General features: G+C 43.1%; 1 protein-coding gene across 1 annotated transcript in view; it reads left to right on the forward strand.

The window, feature by feature from the left end:
- The window catches only part of LOC147673997 (polycystin-1-like protein 2), a 915,503-nt gene that overhangs the window by 873,114 nt on the left and 14,807 nt on the right, over positions 1 to 27,582 (forward strand). Inside the window, exon 42 of the mRNA XM_086945086.1 lies at positions 15,523 to 15,654. Within this exon, the coding sequence (XP_086801212.1) occupies positions 15,523 to 15,654 (132 nt within the window). The remainder of the gene's footprint in view (positions 1 to 15,522; positions 15,655 to 27,582) is intronic.

Here is a 27,582-nt window from a genome sequence, read left to right on the forward strand (position 1 = left end):
TCAGGGATACCAGACTTTTATGTCCTATCTTGCTCCTATGGTAAGATATGCAGGTAACCACTGTACACGGCATTTCTCATTATAGCCTATGGGCAAGATAGCCTTACAATAGTGAAAAACAAAAATGGCTGTAATTCACTACCAGAGCATGTCATCTGCACTAGTACATGCTCTACCTTTCACATACACTGCACCCTGCCCAGGGGGGTACCTTGGGCCTTCCATAGGGGTGTCCAATGTGTACAAAAAGAGAAGGGTTAGGCCTGGTCAGTGGGGACACTGGCCAGGTTGACAAGGCAGTCCACAGACTGCACACAGGCACTGCAGTGGCAGGCCTGAGACACCATTGTAGGGCTACTCATGTGGGTGGCACAATCAGTGCTGCAGGCCCACTAGTAAAATTTGAATCACCAGCCTTGGCACACTCAGTGCACTTTACTGGGGACTTCTTGGTGATACAAATATGCCAATCATGGATAACCAATTATAACAACAATTTACACAGAGAGCATATGCCCTTAAGCACGGATCAGCAGTGGTAAAGTGCCCAGAGTCCTATTGCCAACAACCACAGGTCAGGAAAAACAAAGGAGGAAGAAGCAAAAGGTTTGGGGATAAACCTGCAAAAAGGGCTATTTCCAACAAAAGCAAATCAATGATCTTAAAATAATATCCGGGAATGTGCACAGGGATCATTGAGAGAATATAAAGAATCAGAGTAGTAAGCATCATATTAATTGAATCTAGTCGACCTAATCAAGCGAGGAAAGTGGGTGCCAACATGCAAAAGAATAATTTTATGTCTTTATAATATAATCAAAGTTTAGTTTTAAAGTCTCTTGGATAGTCGAGGAGATCCACAAGCCCAGGTATTTTAGCTTAGAAGGCGGCCAGGAAAAATAAGTATGGACAAAATAATGCTTAAGGCACAACACATTGAGAAGTAAGACCTCACATTTATCCGGATTAAGGCAGTAGCCTGATAGTTGAAAAAAAATGTTAACCTGATGCAGAAAAGAGGGAAGAGAAGTTGCAGGATTAGATCAATATGTCATCTGCATAAACAGACATAAACAGACATACCTGGTGTGAATCATCAAGTTGAAAACCAGAGATCTGAGTATCCAGTCTGATTAAGAAGGGTTCTAATGCTACTATGAATGATAAAGGTGATAAAGGACACCCTTGTCTCACTCTCCTAAAGAGAGGAAAATAATCTGAGATTTTACCATTAACGAAGATAGAAGCTCTGGGTTCCAAGTATAGTAAAGAAATTTAGAAGATCAGTTTGGAGGGAAAACCAATCCATTTTAAAGCAAACATAAAATCCAATCTGATCCTGTCAAATGCTTTTTCATATTCTAAAGATATCGCGGCAATAGGGTAGTCTAGGGAAGAAGCCTTACTAAGAATGTTGAAAAAGACTCTAGAGTTGTCAGAGGATAACCGACCTTTTACAAATCCAGATTATTCAGGGCCAATAAGTTCAGGTAGGATAGGGTCAATGCAAAGAGACAGAATTTTTGCAAAAATCTTATAGTCTGTGTTGACTAAAGAGATGGGGCAATAAATTTTGCAACGGGAAGGATCTTTATTATCCTTAGGGATTAAACATATCATGGCTTCCTGAAAAGTGCTGTGAGATGAACCATTTGTAATAAAAGAATTTAAATAAAAGTAATGGATTTGTAAGGAAAAGTTTAGCAAAGTGTTCAAAGAACTCAACGGTAAATCCATCAGGTCTAAGTGCTTTCCCTCGCCATAATACAGATACTACATGAATAATTTCTGCTAAAGTAACATCAGATTCCAGTGAATCAAAATCGATATGTTGAAATGGGGGGAATTGATGGATTGAAAATAAGGGGATAGATCTGATTGAATTGGTTGCGTCTCTGGAGTATATAAAGTTTTATAAAAAGAAACAAACTCATTTAAGATATCCTTGTCTTTAAATAATGAAATTCCAGCAGGGTTCAACAAAGATTATATTCTAGTTCTTTCTCACCTTATTTTTAAGTAGTTAGCCAGTAGTTTCCCCATTTTATTTTGGCCTCCGTAGTATCGAGAGCTGGTTTTTAAAAGATAGGAGGAAGCGGCTTCCGTGGCTATTCTGTTAAAAGTGAGCCTCGCATCAATAAGATTTTTTAAAGAAGACTCAGTATTAGAATGGTAATAAGTATATTCTAGTTGTTTAATCTTAGTGAGTTATTGAGTGGTTTGTACTTCAAAACATTTTTTCTTTTGTGAAACAAAATTCATTATGAAACCTCGAGCAGCCGCCTTTAAAGAATACCAGACCATTACAGGGAAAGAATCTGGTGTTGAATTGAGAGCGAAAAACTCAGAGACAAAAGAGCTGATTTGGCTAGAGAAATTAGGGTCAGCAAGTAATGAATTATTAAAACGCCACCTATCAGCATGTGGAGTAAAAGATATCAAATCGAAATCAACATAAACCGGGGCATGATCTGATATTAAGATAGATCCTATCTCAGACTGAAGAACATGTTGAGTTAAGGATTTACTTAAAAAGAGGTAGTCACTTTGGGATTGTGATTGGTGTGGGGGTGAATAGAAACTGTATTCTCAGAGATCTGGGTGACAAAGCCTCCAGATATCAACTAGAGATTTGCGGCATATAGTGGAAGTAAACTGTGAGTGCATCTTAGTTTTGATTAATTTAACTGGTGAGTGTCTGTCCAATATGGGGTTATGTAGTTGATTGCAGTCACTATCAAAAACAATATATTCATCATCAATCAAAAGTAGTTTATCAGAGATCTGAGTCCCAATAACTTTATCAATGGAAACAGGGCCATATACATTAAAAACAACTAATGGTATATTATAAAGAAGAAGTTTAACAATAACCCAATGACCATCAGAGTCAGATTCTTGATGAACAACTGAATCATGAAACTTCTTATGACAAAGAATCAAAATGCAATTTTTCTTACCTAATGCCGTAGAAGAAAATGCATTGCCTACCCAACATTTCTTTAGGTTAGATGCTTCGGTTTCAGATAGATGTGATTCCTGAAGTAATGCAATGTCCGTTTTTAATTTATCTAAATGAGATAATACCCGTTGTCTCTTAATGGGATTACCTAATCCCTAATGTTCCATGTAGTAACTCTGAATTTTACCAAAAGATTTTAACATGAACAGTCAATAAGCGAACAGTGATATAATCGAAATTCAAATTTGAGAAAGGATGAAAAGAAAAAAGTATAGAGGTAAAACTGTTGTTTGAATAGGAAAGAAAGGAGAAAGGTAGCAACAGAATAGACACTAGGACGAATGGTAAGAAATAGAATTATGAAATAAGTAGATTGAAAAAAGGAAGAACAAGAAGACAGTAGAAGTCAAATAAATGACAACTGAAAAACATACCTACAAGCCCAGCAGCGACGATGACAACGTCAGAGTTCCAGCGAACGATATGGCAGCTTGGAATAAGAAGTACATCAACAAAATTGAGGAGATCAAATAAGAAGAACGAGGGGTAAGAGAGGAAGGAAGAATTGACACCATAAGAGAATAAAGAAAAATCTGCAGAGTAACTAGAACCAACATCAGACAGAATTATACATAAAATATGCACAACATGAGCATATAAGAAATAACAAGGTATCAATTAAGAAGGTTTTGCAGTGTCCATGACATCTGCTTCGAATTGTAGAAGAAATTATTTTAAAACTTCTGGGTCATCATAGGTGGTAGTCTTTTCTTTATAAGTGACCTTAAAAAGAGAAGGATGGATGAGACCATATCTAGCATTTATGGATAGTAATTGAGGACGAAGATCAAGAATTTTTTTCTGACGATCTGCAGTGACCTTCGCTACATCTTGTGAAAAGAACAAGAAGTGTCCCTTTCAGGAGACCTGTCTTTTGGCTTTAACAGACGACAAAATGTGTAATAGATCTGTGTATTGTAAAAAATACAGTATGACGCCACAAGGCTTTGATGAAATCCTGTGACCAAGCCTGTGAATTCGTTGAATATTGATGGAGACGGAAGGTGACAAGTCTAGAAGTTTTGGTAGAAAAGATTGGAAATAAGCTGTAGGGTTTGAGCCCTCTAAATTTTCAGGAAGTCCATAAATACGTAAGATGTTCCTGTGATTCTGGTTTTGCAAGTCCTCAGTGTGTTTCTTGAGAGGAGCAATTTCTACTCCTAGTTGAGGTAGACGAGAACAAGTAGTTTGTAAGGATTCCATGGATTGATCGATGACAGAAACGTGTTGGTCTAGGAAAGACCATTTACTGTCCAGAAATTGCATCGTTTTTTTAGTTTCTTCCATAAAAGGTTTTAAGGCACGAATTTCCTCCAAAATCAAATCTATAAATACAGAAGAAGTATGTCCTGGGGATGGAGGGTCCTTTTTTGATAGTTTAGTATAGCTCACAATCGGTTTGTTGAAGGATGCAGTTTTGAAATACCTCCTGATAAGGGTTCAGGTTTGTGTGGGGTGTTTTCCTCCATGTTATTATTTAAGGAGTCAGAGTCTGAGAGAGTAACATGCTTACAGATAGCAGAGAGCCTAAGATTCTTTAATCTTCCCATAAGGGGGAAAAATTATAAAAAATGAAATTATTGTGTGGCAAAAAAGACTCAGACCGAGGTGAAGAGCGATTAAGCTACAATTCTTGAAAGTCCAAATAGGCAGAGTAATAAAAAAGTCAAGTTAAGTAATGGTGTCACAAACTGCCTTAGATATTCGAAAAAACTTGATGTCAGAAAAGAGGGAATTATCCATGCTGAGGTAAACCAAACATTCCACAACAAGATAGGGGGCAGAGCTTATTCAGCATAATATGGTCACTGTAGAAATTCCTCTTTAGGGGCCCGATGTAGGTAAATCTAATTTACCACTTCTAAAATACCGAATCATACGGATTCGGTATTTAAGAAGTGGTAAATTAGAGGGGGGGAAATGTAGGTAAATCTGATTCTGTAAATACCGAATCTGTAAGATTCGGTATTTACCGATTCAGTAAATACCGAATAGGTATCCCCAATTGATTCCTATGGGCCTTGAAGCCCATAGGAATCAATGTGGAATACCGAATCGGTATTTACTGATTCGGTAATTACCTAGTCTTGCAAGGGTGCAGGGGTGTCACTTTGACACCCTCTAGCACCCCGTATTCAGGCACGCGTGCCATGTGGCACACAGACATGCCCTAAGAGCATGTCTGTCTGTCACATGGCATAGGTGTGCATGCACACATGTGCATGCACACCTGGATTCGGTATTCTACCACCCAATTGGATTGGGTGGTAAAATACCGATTCTGTAAGGCCTGTGGGACTCAGAAGAGTCCCACCTACATCTGCAAGTTACCAAATCGGTAAAAATACTGATTCGGTATTTTACCGATTTGGTAAATTTACCGATTCTGTAAATTTACCAAATCGGTAAAATAGGGCCCCTACATCACCAATGACCATTTACCGGTCGGTAACGCCGAAATCGGCCGTTACCGGTCGGTAAATGGCCACCCACATCTGGCCCTAAGAGACAATTGAGGAGAAAAGCATTTGGTGTAAAATTAAAAGAAGCCAAGAGTTCATGCTGGAGTTAATGCGTTCCTCTTTTCAAAATGGCGGACGCAACCGTTTTAGTGAGAGGAAATCCCACCGGCCATTTGGCTGATAAAAACTACTCAGGGGAAGAGACTGCAGCGCACTGGAGACTCACTATTTCCAGAGGAAGAGAATCCCCTTGTTCAGAAGCGCCAGAACGATCTCCCAAGTTGATTTAGCTTCCCGGTCCGTCGAAGCTCAGCGCGTCTCTGCCATCTTGCGTCGGCGCCGAAACCACGCCTCCCTAGTATATATCTTTAGCATTCATAAATTCTTAGAAACCACTCACACTCACTGGATGATGTCATCAGTGATGTCATAGGAGAAGTCATCAGTGATGTCATCAGTAATGTCACTGACCATCTCATGAGTGATGTAAGATGTGAAGTCATAAACAGGGCATTGCGGGGGCATTAGTTATAGTTAGCTCAGCTAACTATAACTGCTGAATTGACTGGTTTTGTACGAGTGAAATCTGAGCCCGACTATAAAGTCGTACAAAAGGGGGTGGTGATGGACGGAGCATCTGAATCAATCAATCCGGTCCAGGGAAGGCATGGCTTGGCAGTTCGGGCTGGACTGTTCCCATGAGGCACAGGGTCAGACTGATTTGCAGGGTATGCTCAGACGTGAGTCCCTTGCTCACTTTGCCACTGGATTCAAGCAAGCCGGGCTGAAGATGGCTGGAATGCCAGAAACCAGTCCTCTGAAGCTTGTTTCCGGTCCAGGGAAGGCATGGCTTGGCAGTTCGGGCTGGACTGTTACCAAGAGGCACAGGGTCAGACTGATTTGCATATAGCCATGTCTGAACTGGGGTGGCAGAGTGGGCTAAAGAACGATGATGGATTAAACCCAGATCTTTTGACTGGGTGTGAGTGTTTGATTGGTTCAGATGCTCCGTCCATTACCACCCCCTTTTGTACCGCTTTTGGCCGCCATAAGGGTGGCAGGGTATGCTCAGACGTGAGTCCCTTGCTCACTTTGCCACTGGATTCAAACAAGCCGGGCTGAAGACGGCTGGAATGCCAGAAACCGGTCCTCGGAAGCTTGTTTCCGGTCCAGGGAAAGCATGGCTTGGCATTCGGGCTGGACTGTTCCCATGAGGCACAGGGTCAGACTGATTTGCATATAGCCATGTCTGAACTGGGGTGGCAGAGTGGGCTAAAGAACGGTGATGGATTAAACCCAGATCTTTTGACTGGGTGTGAGTGTTTGCTTGGTTCAGATGCTCCGTCCATTACCACCCCCTTTTGTACCTACTATAAAGTCGGGCTTTGTTTTTTCCAGTAAATTTCCAAGTTTTTTTAAACTTCTATTTCTTAAATGTAATGTCCCTTTAATATTTGGTTTTTCCAATGTATTTCCAAGGTTTTTTAATGTTGTTTTCTAACTATAACATTCCTGTAACCTTTGTTTTTTTTTTTGTACATTTCTAAGGTTTTTGAATATTATTTCCAAAATTAACCACTAACCTCTTGATTCATAGCGCTCTAGGAAGGACTTTTTGCTCACAGCATATTACTGCAACTCTGCTCTGTTTAATTATTTTTTAATTGTCCCGTTTTTGCCTATTTTCTTTTGGTTCTTAGTTTACCTTTTTCCCCTGCTTTTACCTGAGGCCATCCGCAGACTTGCACGGTTGTCACGCTTACCCCACTCTAATTGTGAGAACACCGTGTTATCGTGGGTCCCTTGCCCACTGTCTCGTTTGTGGTGGGCATTTTGGGAGGGGGTACACTGCCGGCGGCGCGGTCAGCGCTCTAGTTTATTGACGCTGGGCGAACATAAAGCCAGCCATGCTGACGCGCAGCGTCATCACGCAGCGTCATCACCGGAACGTCGCCGGAGTCTCGCCAGAGTTAAGCCCGTCTGTGCCCGTCCGGGCCCAGACGGGCATAGGGCGCATTACTCTGCCCAGCTCGACCGGACTCACGGATCCTACTCGCAGGTACTCCAGTAACACTTTACTTTCGCTACGCGTTCCTAGAGACCCTTGTTGCGGCTACCAATGGGCAGAAGGTGTCCCCTTTAAGAACTGCTCCTTATGTTGCTCCGGTAGTTCGTCAAAAGATCGCATTCAAATTTCTATGGCTCTGCTTAATTGCAGGTCATTGCCCTGTCACGCCACGGAAATTAATTCGTTGATTCTGGACCACAGCTTAGACGCCTTGCTTCTTACTGAAACTTGGCTGACCCCTTGCTCAGGACCTGATATTGTCCAAGCCCTTCCTCCTGGATATCTTATGTTTCATTTAGATAGGCCGGTCGGGAGAGGGGGAGGAGTGGCCATTTTGTACAGAGATAAATTTACGTGTAAAGTCTTAGATAGCGGTATTGATAACTGTGAAGGCTGTCAATTCTCGCTACTTATCTCTCCCACCATTTCTATTGCGGGCCTTCTCGTCTATTGGCCTCCTGCAGCAATAGGGAATTTCACTGATTCTTTTCTTGAGTCGGTTATACAATTAGCCGCCGCTTCTTCCAACTTTATAGTCCTTGGGGACCTCAACCTGCATTTTGAAGATCCGAGCGATGCAGTGGCGAGAGACCTACGAGGCATGTTGGGAGCACTTGATCTGCAGCTCGTTAACATCGGAGCTACCCACAACAAGGGTCACTAGTTGGATGTGGCTTTCTCTAATTCAGAGAACCTACAGGCCCTGCCGCCCCTGGCGCTTCCTTGGACAGACCATTGCCTAGTCCCCCTTAGGTGGCAGTTGGAGAAGGGGAGAGATCCTGTACCCAGACGGTACACAGTTGAGCGGCTATGGTCTAGGCTGCCAGTGGACAGCTGGGCGGTTGAGTTGGCGAGAACCTGTCCCCCCCCTGTCTCTGACCCAATTACAGCTGACCAGCACGTGGAAAATTGGCTGACTAGTTCCCTTGATCTAATAATACCGAAAAAGAAAAGGCCCACCAGGGAAAGAAGAACTGGTTCCGCTCCCTGGTACACTCCTGAACTTAGTTGTCTGAGAACAATCTGTAAAAGATTGGAACGGGCATGGAGGAGAGAGTGGAATGAAGAGAGCCGGCAAGACTATAAGGTAGCCATGAGGAAATACAAAGTTGCTTTGAAGGACGCTAAAATTAGCTACGTCAGTGACAGGATTGATAGGGCGAGTAACTCCTCAGGGGAATCCTTTAAAATCTTTAAGGATCTTCTGAAGGCTCCGGTCCCTCCAGTCGTGCATGGTAACCCTCAGGAAAAATGTGAGGAGTTGGCAGACTTCTTTCACTCTAAAATAGAGAAGATCTTGTCCTCTTTGCCGGTGACGTCACAGAATTTGGAGGTGGGTTTTGGCCCAGTAACATGCCCTTTTGAGCTGTCCTCCTTTGGTCCTTTTACGAAGGAAGAGGTTGTAAAAGTCCTGAAAGTGATGAAGAGTGGGTCGCCTAGTGACCCGGTGCCTATAAAATGGCTCAAACAAGTGGCCAACATTCTTTCCACCCCGCTTACGGACCTTATCAATGACCTTATCAATCTTTCCCTCTCTCAGGGTACGGTGCCCCAGAGTTGGAAAAAAGCAGTTGTTAAAGCACTGCTGAAAAACCGGGCTTGGACCCTTCCAATTTGGCCAATTTTAGGCCCATTTCACTTTTGCCCGGGTTTTCCAAAATTGCAGAAAAATTGGTCAATCGCCAGCTTTCACACCATCTTGAATTCCATCGTTTGTTGGGAGACTCCCAGACTGGCTTTCGCCCTGGTCAGGGGACGGACACGGCCTTATTGGCAGTGGTGGAGGAAGCAAGGAGCATTCTTGATTCAGGGGGGTCAGTGGCAGTGATCCTCCTGGACTTGAGTGCTGCCTTCGACACCGTTAGTCATCAGGTGCTCCTCCAACGTCTGCCAGAGGTGGGCATTACGGGAATGGCCCTGAAGTGGCTTGAGTCCTTCCTCTCAGACCAATTTTATCAAGTCTGGGAAGGGGCAGAGCAGTCGACCTCGTTCCCTCTTCAATGTGGAGTCCCCCAGGGCTCATCTTTGAGCCCTACTTTATTTAATGTTTATATGACTCCACTTGAAAGAGTGGTCTCCCCTTCAGGTGTGAAGATCATCAGCTACGCTGATGATACTCAGCTGGTAGTAGGTCTGACCCAGCTGGCGGAACGACCTGAGGTTCTCCACGACTGTCTTGCCAATGTACATCGGTGGATGTCCCACTCTGCTTTGAAGCTCAATGGAGAAAAAACTGAGCTGATGTTGCTTGGCAAATCCAGGCCTTCACTCATAGCTGGTTGTTGGCCCCGGTCCTTGGGCGTTCCACCATCTCCTAAGAAGGAGATCAAGAGCTTAGGAGTATGGTTGGAAGAAGATCTGTCCTTCAGGACACACGCCAGGAAGACAGCGGGGATTTGTTTTGGCCTGCTGCGGTCAGCTCACAAGGTGTTACCGTTGCTCCCTGATTCATCAAGGAAACTTCTGATCCGTGGTCTTATTTTGTCTAGACTCGATTATGGGAACGCGTTGTTCGTCGGTGCCCCGGAGTCGACTTTAAAGACCCTCCAACAGGTTCAGAATGCAGCCGCAAGACTGCTGATGATGGTCCTTAGGAGACAATCAGCTGCTCCGGCCCTGAAAACTCTTCACTGGCTCCCTGTTAAGGAGCGGGTGAAATTCAAATCCTTATGCACTGCACACAAAATCCTGCATGGGAGGGGCCCCTCCATTTTGATTAATATGGCACGTCCATATAAGTCCACACGGGCTCTTCGCTCTGACCAAAAAGCACCTGCTTCATTCAGCCAGAGTTAAAAGAGCTTGTTCGGGTGGCCGGCGTTTCTCGGTGCAAGTGGCGGCACTGTGGAACTCCCTGCCCCTTAAGATACGCTCAGAGCCTAACATCCTGCACTTTAGGAAACTCCTCAAGACCCATCTGTTTCCGGTGTAGTGGCTGAGTTTGAGTCTTTTTCCTTCGCTGTGTCCAGCGCCGGGATGCCCCTGGGTAACTGAGCGCGTTATAAATTTCACAATAATAATAATAATAATAACCTTTAACAGGGAGTGTTTGAGTGAGAGCATGAGTGTCTCAGTAAGTCTGTGAGCAGGTGTTAGAATGTCTGAGTGGGTCTCTCTGTGGGTGTGTTAATGTCTGAGTTGGTGTGTGAGTATCTAAGTGGGTCTGTGAGTGGGTACATGAGTGGTTCTGTAGGTGGATACATGAGTCACTGAGGAGGTCTGTCAGTGAGTGCATGAGTCGCTGGGTGAGTCTCTGTGTGAGTGCATGAGCCTCAGAGTGGATCTGTGACTGGATGTGTGAATGTCTGAGTGGGTCTGTGAGTGGATGCATGCGTGTCTGAGTGGGTCTGTGAGTTGGCACATGAGCTTCTGACTGGGTCTATGAGTGGTTGTGCGAGTTTCTGAATGAGTCTGTGAGTGGGTGAGTGAGTGTCTATTTGGATAAATCAGTGGGTGCATGACTGTAAGTGGGTGCATGGTTCTCTGAGTGGGTCTGTGAATAAAAACATGAGTGTCTGAGTGGGTCTTTAAGCAGGTGATGAGTGTCTGAATGGGTCTGTGAAAGCATGCAAGAGTCTCTGATTGGGTGAGTGAGTAGGTGCATGAGGATCTGAGTGAATCTGTGAGTGGGTGCATGGTTGTCTTAGTGGGTCTGTGAGTGGGTGTATGAGTCTCTGAGTTGGTCTTTGAGAGACCTTTGTTTTGCCTCTTTGCCCAGGACCATGGAGGGAGCCTCAAGACCCCGTGGTCCCAGCCAGCTTCCCGCCTCCTGCAGGAGCCGGCATTGCTACTGCATGGAGGGAGCTCCTGGAAAGGCCTCTATCTTGCCTCTTTCTGCTCATTCTGTCCATTATAGTGCCTCTTTCTGCTCACTCTTGACCTTTATATTGCATCTTTCTACTGGTTTCTGACCTCTAGTAATCATTTTTTTGCCTCCTCCGCTCTTTTCACACCTTTATTTTGCATCTTGCTGCTTGTTTCTGACCTTTATTCTGCCTCTTTCTGCTAATTTCTGACCTTTATTCTGCTTTTTGATGCTCATTTCGGACCTCTATTTTGCCTCTTTCTGCTCATTTCTGACCTTTATTCTCCCTCTTTCTGCTCGTTTCTCACCTTTATTTTGCTTCTCTATGCTTATTTCTGACTTTTATTTAGCCTCTTTCTACTTGTTTCTCACCTGTAGTTTGCTCATTTTTGCTCGTTGCTGACTTTTATTTTGCCTTTTGCTGCTCGTATTTCAACTTTATTTTGCATCTTGGTGCTGGTTTCTGACCTCTATTTTGCCTCTTTCTGCTGGTTTCTCGCCTTCATTTTGCCTCTTCCTGATAATTTCTCACCTTTATTTTGCTTCTTTCTGCTCTTTTCTCACCTTTATTCTGCCTCTTTCTGCTCCCTTCTGAACTTTATTCTGCCTCTTTCTGCTAATTTCTGACCTTTGTTTTGCCTCTTTGCCCAGGACCATGGAGGGAGCCTCAAGACCCCGTGGTCCCAGCCAGCTTCCCGCCTCCTGCAGGAGCCGGCATTGCTACTGCATGGGGGGAGCTGCTGGAAAGGCCTCTATCTTGCCTCTTTCTGCTCATTCTGTCCATTATAGTGCCTCTTTCTGCTCACTCTTGACCTTTATATTGCATCTTTCTACTGGTTTCTGACCTCTATTCTGCCTTTTGCTGTTGGTTTCTTACCTCTATTCTGCCTCCTTTTTCTCCCTTCTGACTTTTTTTCTGCCTCTTTCTGCTCGTTTCTCACCTTTCTTTGCCTCTTTCTGCTCATTGCTGACCTTTACTTTGCCTCTTTCTGCTTGTTTCTCAATTGTATTTTGCCTATTTCTGCTCATTGCTGACCATTATTTTGCCTCTTTCCGCACATTTCTCACCTTTATTTTGCCTCTTTCTGCTAATTTCTGGCCTTAAGTCTGCCTCTTTCTGCTCCCTTCTGATCTTTACTCTGCCTCTTTCTGCTCATTTCTCACTTTTATTTCACCCCTTTCTGCTCATTAGTAATCATTTTTTTGCCTCCTCTGCTCTTTTCACACCTTTATTTTGCATCTTGCTGCTTGTTTCTGACCTTTATTCTGCCTCTTTCTGCTAATTTCTGACCTTTATTCTGCTTTTTGATGCTCATTTCGGACCTCTATTTTGCCTCTTTCTGCTCATTTCTGACCTTTATTCTCCCTCTTTCTGCTCGTTTCTCACCTTTATTTTGCTTCTCTATGCTTATTTCTGACTTTTATTTAGCCTCTTTCTACTTGTTTCTCACCTGTAGTTTGCTCATTTTTGCTCGTTGCTGACTTTTATTTTGCCTTTTGCTGCTCGTATTTCAACTTTATTTTGCATCTTGGTGCTGGTTTCTGACCTCTATTTTGCCTCTTTCTGCTGGTTTCTCGCCTTCATTTTGCCTCTTCCTGATAATTTCTCACCTTTATTTTGCTTCTTTCTGCTCTTTTCTCACCTTTATTCTGCCTCTTTCTGCTCCCTTCTGAACTTTATTCTGCCTCTTTCTGCTAATTTCTGACCTTTGTTTTGCCTCTTTGCCCAGGACCATGGAGGGAGCCTCAAGACCCCGTGGTCCCAGCCAGCTTCCCGCCTCCTGCAGGAGCCGGCATTGCTACTGCATGGAGGGAGCTGCTGGAAAGGCCTCTATCTTGCCTCTTTCTGCTCATTCTGTCCATTATAGTGCCTCTTTCTGCTCACTCTTGACCTTTATATTGCATCTTTCTACTGGTTTCTGACCTCTATTCTGCCTTTTGCTGTTGGTTTCTTACCTCTATTCTGCCTCCTTTCTCTCCCTTCTGACTTTTTTTCTGCCTCTTTCTGCTCGTTTCTCACCTTTCTTTGCCTCTTTCTGCTCATTGCTGACCTTTACTTTGCCTCTTTCTGCTTGTTTCTCAATTGTATTTTGCCTATTTCTGCTCATTGCTTACCATTATTTTGCCTCTTTCCGCACATTTCTCACCTTTATTTTGCCTCTTTCTGCTAATTTTTGGCCTTAAGTCTGCCTCTTTCTGCTCCCTTCAGATCTTTACTCTGCCTCTTTCTGCTCATTTCTCACTTTTATTTCACCCCTTTCTGCTCATTAGTAATCATTTTTTTGCCTCCTCCGCTCTTTTCACACCTTTATTTTGCATCTTGCTGCTTGTTTCTGACCTTTATTCTGCCTCTTTCTGCTAATTTCTGACCTTTATTCTGCTTTTTGATGCTCATTTCGGACCTCTATTTTGCCTCTTTCTGCTCATTTCTGACCTTTATTCTCCCTCTTTCTGCTCGTTTCTCACCTTTATTTTGCTTCTCTATGCTTATTTCTGACTTTTATTTAGCCTCTTTCTACTTGTTTCTCACCTGTAGTTTGCTCATTTTTGCTCGTTGCTGACTTTTATTTTGCCTTTTGCTGCTCGTATTTCAACTTTATTTTGCATCTTGGTGCTGGTTTCTGACCTCTATTTTGCCTCTTTCTGCTGGTTTCTCGCCTTCATTTTGCCTCTTCCTGATAATTTCTCACCTTTATTTTGCTTCTTTCTGCTCCCTTCTGAACTTTATTCTGCCACTTTCTGCTTGTTTCTCAATATTATTTTGCCTCTTAGTGCTCGTTGATGACATTTATTCTACCTCTTACTGTTTGTTTCTAACCTTTATTGTGCCTCTTTCTGCTCCTTTCGGATCTTTATTTTGCCTCTTTGACCGGGAACGTGGAGGGAGCCTCAAGAGCCTTGTTGTCCCAGCCAGCTCCCCACCTCCTGCAGGAGCCAGGATTGATGCTGCATGGAGGGAGCTGCTGGAAAGGCAGCTCTCACAGTGCAGGAGCAATTGTTTCATCTCTTTCTTTTGCCCACATGTCTCCGGGCAATAAAAGAGATAATGCTTCTGCTTCCAGCAGGGGAGAGCACTTTGACAGCTACCACCCACTGAAAGCACAGCTAAAGCAAACAGCTATGTCCCGGGGGGTGGACACCCTGGGGGTGGAGCTTCCAAGGGCCATGTATGGCTCTAGTAGAGTAGCCTTCCTCCTTTGATTTTCAAGCGTCTGCCCCGGGGAGGTGGTAGTCCCTGGGGCCAAGAATGGCCGGGGGGGGGGGGGGCGGGGGGCTGCGGATCCCCTGCTTCTAAAAAAAAGAAAGTCCTGGGGAGGTGGTGGAATCCGCGCGGCCTCTGCTCCATATTTAACCTAGACCCGTAGGGGTGGTGGTACCCCAGGGGGGTCTGTAAGGCCCTCCGTTTCTTTGTATTTAGTCCCAGGGAGGTGGTGGTCCCTGGGGCATAATTAAGGAGTGGGTCTCCGTGCGCCCCTCCCTTTTAAAAAAAAAAAACTGCATGCCACCGGGAGTTGGCCACCTTGGGGCTATATTGTAAATAAGCACGGGAGACAGGTGCTTGGTTTTTTCCAATGTTGCTACTGATTTGCTGCTCCATCCTGTTCACATCGAAAAATTATTTTTTATAAAGTGCTTTTTGGTCCTATCAGTGCCACAGGGAGACCCCAGGACCACAGTTAGGGTAAGTTAGTATGTCACTAGCCACCTCAGACAATATCCATAAAAGGAAGCAGACAAGAAACTAAGGAGGGACCATGCAGGACAAGTCAGCAGAAATAGAGCCTGGGGTGAAAAAACATTAGGTTTAGGGGGGATGGTTGCTCTTCCTAGGGCAAAGGTATTAATAAAAGAGATAAGTCACAGGTTGTATCTGGAGCTTCACTTGCAGGGATTAGGTTCCGGCTGTGAATTTACAAAAAATATTATTATTGTACAGGAAATGTTGCATTATACCCACAGGCACAAACAATAAACTCCAAAGGAAGATAACCCAAGATACCTCAGAATTAATATCTACAGACAATCGCATTTATCATTTGAAAGAAAGTCTAGAACATGCAGTCATTTGTTTCTTTAAGAAAGTAGAAAATCACAATTTATATTCAAAGGTGTTTGTTTTTGTATGCAGTTCTAATTCTGCCTTCTCATTGTTTTCTCATTTCAGGTGTTGGACTATAATCCGATTCTGGGCTCCTTCCTGATTGGTTCATGCATCATTTTCATGACATTCGTCGTGCTGAATCTATTTATTTCAGTCATTCTTGTCGCTTTCACTGAGGAACAAAAGAATTATCAGGTAATAGTGCCAAATCAATTACGCTGGTGTTGGTGGTATGGACAATTGATTTTAAATCTTCTTGTTTCAAAAACCTTAACATTTCCTGTACAAACCCTGGATCGGGGCGGGGGGAGCGGGGGGGGGGGTGTAATAGAAGAATCTGTACAGTTAAAAGTCTGGATCTGCTTACTTGTAATATGTTCAAAGGGAGCCGGATACAGAAAAGTCATTTTGCTGACTTCCCAACTCACCATTATTGTCTGAATATGACTCAACACCCAACTCATACAGAAAGGTTTGATGCATATTCATTACTCCTTCATCACATTACCTACACCATGAGATTCCCCACTGCAAACCCATATGCATATCTCTGATCCAAATAATCTTCTTCTCCTTTAATACTCTTCCTGCTCATTGGGAATCCACCTCATCATCTTCTTACTACTTGCCAGAGTGGCAGTTGTCTATCTATTACTGATGTTGATCATGGAAATTATGGATGAGCAAGCAAGATGGTGAGAGAATGAATGTGACTTCATACCAGTCGAATACACAAACAGAAGGAGTGAGAGGAAATTAAGAGCTCTCTAATACTTCCTCCACAACTATCACTATCATGTAAAAGGCATCGTGAAGCAAAAGCAACCAGTTCTTGTTTGTATAAGGTGTACGTACATATCCTTCTGGTAAGATAAATAAGCCGCCAGCCACAATTTGTAGCATGATTCATCATTGGGCCTGTCTTCATCCCACCAATTATCATATCACTTGGGCTCAACCAAAATAATATGTGAGTTCTTGAATAAAATGTGGGTATTTGAATTAGATGTATGAGAAGCAATAAAATTGTTTTGGAATAATCATATTGTCTCATCATCCTTAAAGTTTCAGTCAACCTGAAACTTTAAGGATAAGGCGACAATAAGATTCCTTGAACATCCGCACTTAATGTTTAACATTGTCAGATTAAGCAGTAGAAAATAAAAAAAATATTGGTTATGCAAACCACCCTGATTGGTGAGGAGGGCCCAGGGAACAATGACTGCTGTAGAAATTGATCACCATTGAACTCATCGAATACTCCAAAATGGATGGATTGAGAGATAGCAAATGAGGCACTGGAGGAATCCAGCGTCCAACTGAATGGACAAGCTGTGCTTCTCAGCACTAAAGATCTGCTGCTCAAAGTGTGCCTCATAAAAAAAAGCTATTTCATCCCTTAGCATTAGTTTTCGTAGCCGCAGGGCACTTATACATGCAGAACGGAACCAGTCATTGCTCCCAGCAGTGCACAAAAATGTGCAGCAGACAAGCTCTTATTAGTGCTAAAGACTCTCTAAGGAGACATTTCTTGAAGTGAGCAGAAATATTGAGTTTCTATGGCTGAATACTTTTACCTTCAAGGAGATGATAACATAACGTGTATTTGTAAAGCGCATGTTCCCCCTTGGGTATCTTGGTGCTAAATAACAGATGTGTATTGATACCAAAACCGATGGTATTCATTTTATCGACCTCAGACTGATAAAAGGCTGAGTGGACCAACCTGGATTTGAACCTGTGATCATGAGGTGGAACACAGGCCCCTGCAGTGGAAGCATTAGTCCACTGAGCCACCAGACCTGGCTCCACTACCTTTATACGAATCAAGTTATCGTGACTACAAGGTCTGGCTGTGCATTCCATGTTTTTTTAACTGTTCGAAGAACATTCCATCACCAAATTAATTTGGAAAGGACTCAAAAGAGGATGCTGATATTTGATAATTATTCCCTTCTTTTGGATGCTCTGTTCACCTGTGTCACTTACCAAAGGCCCTGTGTGTATTTAGTAATTAGAATCACTCCTCAGCTTGCCTCAATGCTGTCCTTCAATATAACTTGCGGCTATTGATGGTTCAAGTCAAGGCCTTTAGAAATGCTAACTATCCAGCCATGATTCCACTGAATTGCCTGACATTGAGATTGGGCCTTCTGTTTCCAAGAGTCTGAGGTCTGTTGAAGGAGGCTGTGGTGTATAAGAGGTTTCATGTGCAAGCTGGAGAAAGACAGTATTACCCATAGGTTGATGTCCATGATGTGCTGGAAGACCCTTCGCCAATAGAAGAACCCTCAGGTCAGACTGGGGCCTAATAGCTGTCTCAAGAGGAAATAATACCCTGCAATCCTCATTGCTTAAACTGACATTTAGACTCCAGCACTCTGGATGTATCCAGGTGACTGGTTGAGTCTTATTACCATGCAGAAACTCAACAGGACATCGCTAATTCGGGAAGGTCTTGAAACATGGCCAGCTTGTCGGATGGAGAATAAAGCAGCCAACCATCCATTTACTGGTGGCTCTTGGCATTCTCGAATGCAGTAAAGGTGCTTCTCCAACAAGTACTCCTTAGCTACTGGTAGCTCTCTGGCTATCTGCAAGTCGCTTTCCTGTGTCCAGTCCAGCCTACTAAATTTGGATCTTTGATTGGCTCAATTCATATATTTATACTAAAATTGAAAAGTGTAGATTAGAGATGAAAATGTGTGTATTTTCAGAGCTGAAAGGCTGATATTTGAATTTCCAAAACATATATAAAACTGATATCTGAATGACAAATCATGTGGCATTGGGGAGGCTTATTTCAAATATTATTACATTATTATTATTATTACATTGGTGCCAGGGGCAATTAAGCTATGGCTGTTATGTATTATCCACGAAAAGTCATTCTGAAATTGCAAAGCCCTTTTTACAATACTGCTGGCAATCCTGCCTGACACAGAGGTGATCGCTGCTGGTAATTATACATAGGGTAATCACTAACGTAATCTTATCTGATGTAAGATGTTAGAGCACAAATTATATTAGTAGCTCAGGATAATTTCTATTGATCATAAGTAGCTCTTATTACAGAACAGGTTGGAGGCCCCTATTGGCACCTTGATTTTATTGAACATACATAATGGAGACGAGTTCGAACCGGAAACTCAAAATTGATTTGAGTTGCTGTCCCTGACGAAAATCTATGTTATGTTTAGGTTAATGGGAAAGTGAAGCTAAGCATCTAATAATTTGATCAACGATAACATTTATTATCATTAGCGGACTTATAAGATGAATAGATTGCATCCTGGATGAGATTGAGTCAATGACCTCATTGATCTTGTTTCGGTTGATCACTAGTCTAAACGTCCCCCAAACACCTCCCAGACAAGAAACCAAAAAGAATACAAATAACTAGGCTTATTTACAGGCACCTTGCACCACTGGTGCTTCACTTTTTCCCATATTAAAAATGACTCGCTGGCGGGGCAAGGGGCTTGTAAATAAGCCGCAGTGTATTTGTTTTCTCGCTGGGACAGGATGATCGCCCCTTTTTTCAGTAGGATTTCAAGGTGGGATTGAACTGATCTATTTATTTCCCTTCTCTTAGAGATTAATATTCTCGCTTTTCTTGCATTTTAGGAAATGTACATTAAAGAGTTTTAGAGGGGAGAAAAGTATCCATTCTGGTGCAAGAGAGGATTAAAATTGAGCATGGGTCACCTCGTTTCGTATCCTTATTTTTAGGACGATAGGACCTTTGCGACGTTACAAACTAAGTAATATCTGTCACTTTAAGAGGGTGTCTATGGCATGTTGCTCCTTCCCCCATCAGCAATGATCTACCTGGGGGAGGGGGCGGAGCTGTATCCCTTCCCAGTGGCAAGAGCTCAAGGACATATAGGCCTGCATTAGCAAACTGTGTGTACAGTACTGCACACTGCTCACATGTTGCATTTAGCAAAACAGATTGTGTGTTTGCAAGCACATTAGGTCAGCAGCATTGGTCGAAACATTGTAAAACTAAAGAATATTTTAAGGGGGGGATTGAAATGTCAGTTACATGCTTTTTTGCTGCTGGCAATGCATTTAGTCATCTTTAAATCCTGCTCCAAAGTCAGTCAGTGAGAAAGAGAGAGAAACAATCCAAATAGAGACGGAGGCAAAAGTAAAGGAGAAGGAAAGAGGGTAGGAGAGATGCAAAAAAAGAGCTGGATTGAGAAAGATGTGCATGAAGGCGGGGTATTAATATACTATGGAAGAACCAGATTTGCTCCTTTCGCTTTAATTACAAAAGGTCATCAAAATAACCCAAGTGAACGGTAAGGGTGAGACAGGGAACAGAGATAACTCAGTGACTGGACTCGAAGGGCCTCATTTATGAGGCCCCTTGCCACTCCGAAACTTCACTTTTTTGACATTCGGTGGTGCAGTTTACCTCAGCATATTTACAAGGCCACATAAAGTCACTTTACATGGCTTTTCATTTCCTGGGGCTTCCATGCGTGTTCCCAGACAACACCCATGGAATCTGACACATTCCCAGATTTATGAGAAATCGTAAACCAGGGAATGCGTCAGAATCTAACGCCAACCCAGGGGTGGCATTAGGGAGGCGCAACGAGGAGAAATGTTTTAATTTATATACGTTTTTTTTTCTTTTTTCTAGCAGCACACATAGAAAGAGGAAATCACCTGAATTAATTGATTTTGTGCAGGAAAGTGACTCTTCCTGCACAGATTCAATCAGCCCCGCAATGCAGGCACCCTTACACCATGGTGCAAAGGTGCCTGCATTGGCGCACAGCAGCTCATTGTGTGCCAGCGCTGGGGAAAAAAACAGGAATGGACCATATCTTATAGATACAGCACATTCCTGTCCTTTTCTTTTGACATAGGGCAGAGCAGCAAAATTCCTTGCAGCACTGATCTACGGCAAAACCTCATAAATGAGTCCCGACATGAGAACTTTCTAGCCCCTTGGGGACTCCTGTGCATCTACCAAGAAACAGAGATGAGCCCTGCCTAAATTATTTATACATATGGCCATATAAAGGGTCCTTAATATTGGCCAAGAAAACGGAACAGCCCAATAACAGGACAGATAGCAGACAACATGATATATAAACAATTCATTTTATTATTTATTTTTCCTTTTTTTCCTTTTTTTCTTGAAGTTCAGGATTGAGTGCAAGGGTGCTACAAAAATGTGTGCATCATTTCATTAAATAAACATTAGATAAAACACATATGTCAAATTATCAGAATATACAGTCCCACATCTACCGTGCAATCTCACACTCATAAAGATACATTCTTCGCTCATGCGCATACAGCAAATTTCATTCACAACTCCACATATAATCACAATATTACATGAACACCAGAGCATGAATAGGTGACCAGGTGACAAATAGGTCATTCAATAAGGAAAAGGTGGGGGCAAGGAACACAAGCTAGATTGAAAATGGGAAGAACAATCCTGTTGCCCATAAAATAAACGCCAGCGTGCGTTTTGGTGTCCGACCCGGTAGGGGCCACACCTTCGTCAGGGCGATGATGTAACACGGAGTACGGGACAAAACATCTGTGAATAAAAAGCATATATACACATATATCACTGGTAAGTGTGAAAGAAAATCTCTATCACTATAGCATAGTTAAATCAATAGATCATTATTTCTCTCACAACTTATATATGTGAGACTTTTTGGGAAGTTCCTTTTTCAAGGATAATCATTAATATATTTAGCTATCATAGGGACACGAACTCGAGGCCTAGTGGGAACAATTCAAGTTCAAAACGACATATGGAGATGCACATTAGTATCAGTGAGACATAACATAAAACGAATGGTAATATAAATATGTCCAGCCATTAAAGAGATTGAACAAACACAAAGTAAGATAAGAGACACATGACCCATATATCCGCTGATTTCTACTCATAGGCATATATAGCGTGCCACATCCTTAGATGACATACTATGTGGCAAGTGGCAAGATACTGAATTAGGAGTAGTAAATGGCGCTAGCCACAACCCCGGAGCCAAATGGGGCCAAACCTAGTGTATAGCAAGATATAGTGTTCAACGGGCCACAGGATATAGTCAAAAACTTACCAGTATGTATTAGGGGCGAATATAAGCTGAGGTATCAGGTCAGTTCGTCCGGGCGTCTGAGAGGGACGTGCCCGATAGTTTTCCTTCGGTGAAGAACTGATAGATCTGATGTCTTCAATCACACGGTCCTGTTTAGGCAGATGAGATACAAGTCAGGCTCAGAAGCGTTTTGGACGTAGCAAAATGATGAGATCTCTAAGGTCTCAGAGGCAAAAAAAAATGTAGGCAGGGCTCACCTCTGTTTCTTTGTTTATGTAGTTCTCGCCCGCGAACCTGCCTACATCTCTTTTTTGGGGGGCCCCCTTCTGTTTGGACTCCTGTGCATCTGTCTTATTGGATCAATGTTGTGTATGTTATGTGTAATGAGTCATACAATACTACACATATTGTAACCTGAGGGATTTGTCTGCGGTCAGATGCCTTGTGCTGTCAAATCTGTGTAGCCTGAGAGACTGTTCTGTGACCTTAAGGATAGCTCTGCTGCCTAAAGTCAAATCCTCTACTGATGAGTCAGCATTTCTCTCTAAGTGTTTGAGCACGTCACAATCGTAAAACCTGAGAGATAGCTTCAATGTCCAAAGGGTAAGGCCTCTGTCACCTGGGAGAAGCCAGAACCTGAGGATGTGTGTAACCTGTCTAATAGTATCATTGAGTGAGTCCAGAACTTGTAAATTATGACTATATTAATTAGCTGTTTGAAACATTTAAGGTGTGTGCGACCCCCCCCCCCCACACACACACACGCTCACATTCATGCCAACAGCACACTGTTTTAAAAATCGGAACACCTTTCCTCCTCATTTTAAAAATATTTGGTTCACGCTTGTACAAAAAGATTCTTGGGGGAGAAGCCTGAACTTCCCTGGTAAAGTTGTTCTTAATTTTGTTACAAAGAATTGTGATGGAAATACCCCTGTGAACCTCTGCCACTGAGAGTTATAGATGAAGCACGTCTGATGCTGTGGGAAACCTTGCAAGAAGCATGGAGATCTTGCAAGAAGCATGGAGACCTTGCAAGAAGCATGGAGACCTTGCAAGAAGCATGGAGACCTTGCAAGAAGCATGTCTGATGCTGTGAGAGACCTTGCAACAGGCATGTCTGCTGCTGTGGGAGACCTTGCAAGAAGCACATCTGATGCTGTGGGAGACCTTAAAAGAAGCATGTCTCATGCTGTGGGTGATGTTGCAAGAAGCCAGTCTCATGGTGTGGGAGACCTTGCAAGAAACATGTCTCATGGTGTGGGAGACCTTACAAGAAGCGTGTCTTATGCTGTGGGAGACCTTGTAAGAAGCGTGTCTCATGCTATGGGAGACCCTGCAAGAAGCAGATCTCATGCTGTGGGAGACATTGCAAGAAGCATGTGTCATGCTGGGGGAGACGGTTGGGCATCCCATGGAGTACACAGATAAGCTTGCTTCAGAAGATCACAAAGCTAAGTAACCCATAGCCAAAATAGGATGGAAGAAGCAAAACAAGCTCCCCAGAAAGCGAGGTTGCAAGGAACCAGCCATCTATACAAGCAAAGCAGGAAGATCGGGGGGAAAGTGTGGTAAAGGACTTCTATGTCTCTTCCCTCTCTACCACTTCATCAGAATGTCCTGTGACATCATAGAATGTTTGAGTGCCTTTCTGTGGCTAGATTGTCAGTTAGTCATCTCAGGCTGAGCAGCTGTTAGCTCGCTACTGGTGGGGTTTCTCCTTTGTATCTTCTTACCTTATAACTTGCCACCTATCTACCTGCTAATAAAGAGGGAACTACTACTACACCTGGACTACGGATTCTCATTTATGTACCACAGTTTGGCGAAGTTTCTTGGACTAACCTACGCTGCAAGGAGAGAGGCTTGAAACTCAGCATTAAGGAAACCAAGGACTGTTCTGGGACTCACTTAAAGTGAAAACAGTAGTAAGCTAATCATTTCAAGGAATAGGAGAAACGGCCAGTAAACCCCACCAGTGTCCTTTTCATCTTGGACAGCCTGTACCCTGGGCGTTTGCTGTGTGAAGGAGCCAACTGCCATCTTGCTGTCATCTGGACATTGACTGCCTCCAGCAACAAAAGTGTCTGAGATTCAGCTGGCCTGATGACCCTACATAATTTCTACGACTTTTGCATCTTGACAGTTCGATTCTTCTACAACCACTGTGAGACTTCTGTTTATTCTCACAGTCTGGGCACGATGTTTTTTGTCAGCACTTGTTCCGACTGTCACAGAGTTTCCACGGCGCTAGCAGTTTTCCCTCCTTCACAACATCCAACCTTACAACCAATCTGTTTCATGTTTATGCTCCTGCAGTGTGAAGTTTCCCCTGTTTTCCTTGTCATTGCGGTGAACTATTGTGGTGAACTCGTGAACAGTGTCTTCCTTATGAGCCTACGTTCGTCTTAGTGAAAGCCGGATTGCATTTAGCGGTGAGTGGAGGACACTTTTAATTGGTATTTTATGTGCATTCATGATGCAATGTACTTTTTGGCAGTTGAACCGCTACATTTTGAACAAGCCTCCTGCCATGGCGCGCACATAGACTTACCTGTCTTGTGAAGCTGTCATCTTTCCTTTTGTGATGTTTGCTCCTCTGCCACTGCCTTCTGTTTTCCGACAGCACGTTTTCGCCGTGAACCATCCGGCGCGGACGTAACGCCGTGACGCCATTTTGTTTTGGAGTTACTGCGCATCTCCGTACGAGTATCTCTGGTGCTGTCACTCATCTAGAAGTATCTCCGCTCAAGCCTGCCCTGCAGGGCCAGTCCCATTATTGTTTCAACGGCTAATCAAATATGTGGAATACCTTTCAACTGACTAATGCTCACATTTCTTGACTTTTCGTCTTAGTGGATATACTCACCATTTGTATCACATGGACTACGTGTTTGAACAGTGCAAGCAATCGGCTCATCTCAAACTTCTTTACTTCATAAACGCTACGAACTACAAATGAAAGACCAGATGTGTATTTCCACACAGAATGCATCACGTCTCGTCACTTTTCAGAGGTTGTTTCCCAAGGACTTTGTGACTGACTTTTCACCCTTATGGCTTTATGCATCATTGGAATACAGCAAGAGCCTTAACTACATCGCGCTGTGCATTCGATGCTCATCTCTACATGGAGCTGTCTACGAAGACCCCGGGTGAGAAATCGCTCACCGGAGCTATTGTCTTTTGTTTATTCATTTGCTTATGCTTGAACTTATTAGTATCTATGTGCATGTTGTGTGTGGGAGTGTGTTTGGGGCATTTCCTGTTCTGATTGCTCTATCTTTGGGAGGTTCTTTGAGTGTTTTTTTTCTTCCCATTGTGTTTTTTTGCGTATAGTGTCTTCTGCTGTGGTGGTTGCATTGACCTACATCTAGAGGTACACAGAACTCTCTCTAGGTGGTCTAGTACTTTAGGTTGTACCCTTTCGTGGGGAGTTTGGTTTCCTAGGGCAATATCTTAATTCTACGGTGTACCCTCATTTGGGGAGGTTGTGGGGCCCGCCAAGGCCCGATTTTGGTTTCAAGGGTGATGTTGTTCCTTATGGTGTACCCTGTCTAGGGGATGTTGTTGTCTTGGTCTTACAGGGTGTGTATCCTGTGTTGTACCCTACTTTGGTAGCTAGGGTGTCTTGCAAGGTGTACCCTTTTGTTAGGGGAGGTTATTAGCTTGTGTCTACTTTGTTGTGTCACACTACACTTGCGTTGTTTTCCTAGGTGTACCCTTTTATTAGGGGAGGTTGTCAGTGTGTGACTACTGTGTTTTACCCTTTCTTGGGGAGGCGGTGTGCGTGGTCAGCGCCACTATTTGGAGAATTTGCGTCAAACAATTTTGTATTACATTGTTTGCATGTGGTACCCTTTTATTGGGGGAGGTTGTTAGGTTGTGGCTACTATGTTCCTTGTTCCAGGAGACTAATATCTTCTGGTGTACTCTTTCTTGGGGAGTTGTCTTTCCACAGTTTTAGGTTGCCTTGCTAGGTGTACCCTTAGAGGGAAGGTCGTTGGTGCATGTCTTGCACTAGTCTGTATTGCAAGGTATACCCTTTTTCTGTGTAGGTTGCTAGTTCATTCATTGCACCGTTGCCAAAATACTTATAAACTGTACTTTTAGGTGCACCCTAATTCTTTAAGGGTGTTTGTCAATTTTTTTTTTTTTTTTTTTTTACTACAAGGTGTACTTTTCCTTTAGGGACGTGGTTGTAGCTTTGTTGCTCATAACTACTTTTCTCTTGGACTGCTGGACCTGGCGTACATCGGATTGTGCTTACTTCCATTTGCACACATTTTGTCATTTGGTTGTTACACCCTATTTGGCTTACCAGGGTCGCTACCTTGTTTTATTGAGGAGGGTAGATGGGCATGTAATGTAATTTGCATTCTTGTGTTTTGGCCAACCATTACCATTTGTGCATTGTATGAATATCTTTCTACATGCCTCTTCTAATTTTCTTTGTTTCTGCTTCCACGCTTAAGTTTCCTGCTTTTCAAGTTATCTCTTTGCCTTGCTCTTGTGTCTACAGTTTCCTCTGAATTCTTGTCTTTGGTTTTAACTTTTTTCTTTCTGTTGTTCTATAACGAAGGAGGATGTGTGGTAAATGCCTTCTATGTTTCTTCCCTCTCTACCACTTCATCAGAATGTCCTGTGACATCATAGAATGTTTGAGTGCCTTTCTGTGGCTAGATTGTCAGTTAGTCATCTCAGGCTGAGCAGCTGGTAGCTCGCTCCTGGTGGGGTTTCTCATTTGTATCTTCTTACCTTATAACTTGCCACCTATCTACCTGCTAATAAAGAGGGATCTACTACTACACCTGGACTACGGATCCTCATTTATGTACCACAGAAAGCAAGAGATACTTTTATCCTCCCAGTGGGCAGAGTTCAAAGGGTAACTAATTTCAATACCAGTGAGTCTGTTTTATGACCAATTTGCTGTGTTAGGTAAGGACTGGGGCAAAGAAGCTGGGTCAATAATGATGGTCCACATTAGTTTCCACTGGTTAATCACAGTGTAACTAAACCTATACAAATAACAATGTATCTAGTGAGTTGAAGATATCTAAAATTAAAAAAACATTGAAAAAGCCAACTCTGACTTTGTCATAAGGCATGCGCTGATGGCCAACAATGGAGGCATATATAGGGAAGATAAATGTTCACATGCATCCATACATCTTAAATGCACGGACCGGCCCACATGCTCGTCCAGACAAAACTACAGGTGCACAGACAACATTGTGAAATTATTATTTGTTTTGTTGTGTGCATTTTACAAATACCTAAAATAAACTATGTTACTTGATAGCGCATCTTTCAGATGCATCTGTAAAATAGGGCCAGCTAGACGACAAACGTAAGTGTCAACAGTCAAAGCACACCACAGAGCCTGCCATCTCTGGAAACTGGAAAACAAAATGAATGACCACCATTAACAATATACAGACCTTAGGTTTTTTAGAACATCTGCTTTTTTTGGCTCTTCTGTGTTCTGCAGTATAAAACCACTTTCCTAATGTGAGGTCCTGAAGGACCTTTGACTTTCAATGCTGATTCAATTCAATTCAATTCATTTAATTTATACAGCGCGCTACATACCCAGAGGGTCTCAAGGCGCTTGAAGAAGGGTGGGGAATTACTTGTCGAATATCCAGGTTTTAAGTTGCTTTCTGAATGCTAGGTGGTTCTGAGTGAGGCGAAGGTGAATGGGAAGTGAGTTCCAGGTTTTAGCCGCCAGGTAGGAGAAGGATCTTCCTCCCATGGTGGTTTTGTTGATGCGAGGTACAGCAGCAAGGGCTTGGTTGGAAGAGCGTAGCTGGTGGGAGGGGGTGTAGAAGGAAAGTCGTGTGTTGAGGCATTCGGGTCCAAGTTCGTAAAGTGCTTTGTGTGCATGGGTTAGGAGGCGGAATGTTATCCTCTTATTGACGGGGAGCCAGTGGAGGTTTTTCAGGTGACCTGAAATGTGGTCTTTACGCGGGATGTCTAGTATGAGTCTGGCTGATGCATTCTGGATGCGTTGGAGTTTTTTCTGAAGTTTTGC

This window comes from Lissotriton vulgaris, chromosome 12, assembly GCF_964263255.1.
Source record: "Lissotriton vulgaris chromosome 12, aLisVul1.2, whole genome shotgun sequence".
NCBI classification, from domain to species: Eukaryota; Metazoa; Chordata; class Amphibia; order Caudata; family Salamandridae; genus Lissotriton; species Lissotriton vulgaris.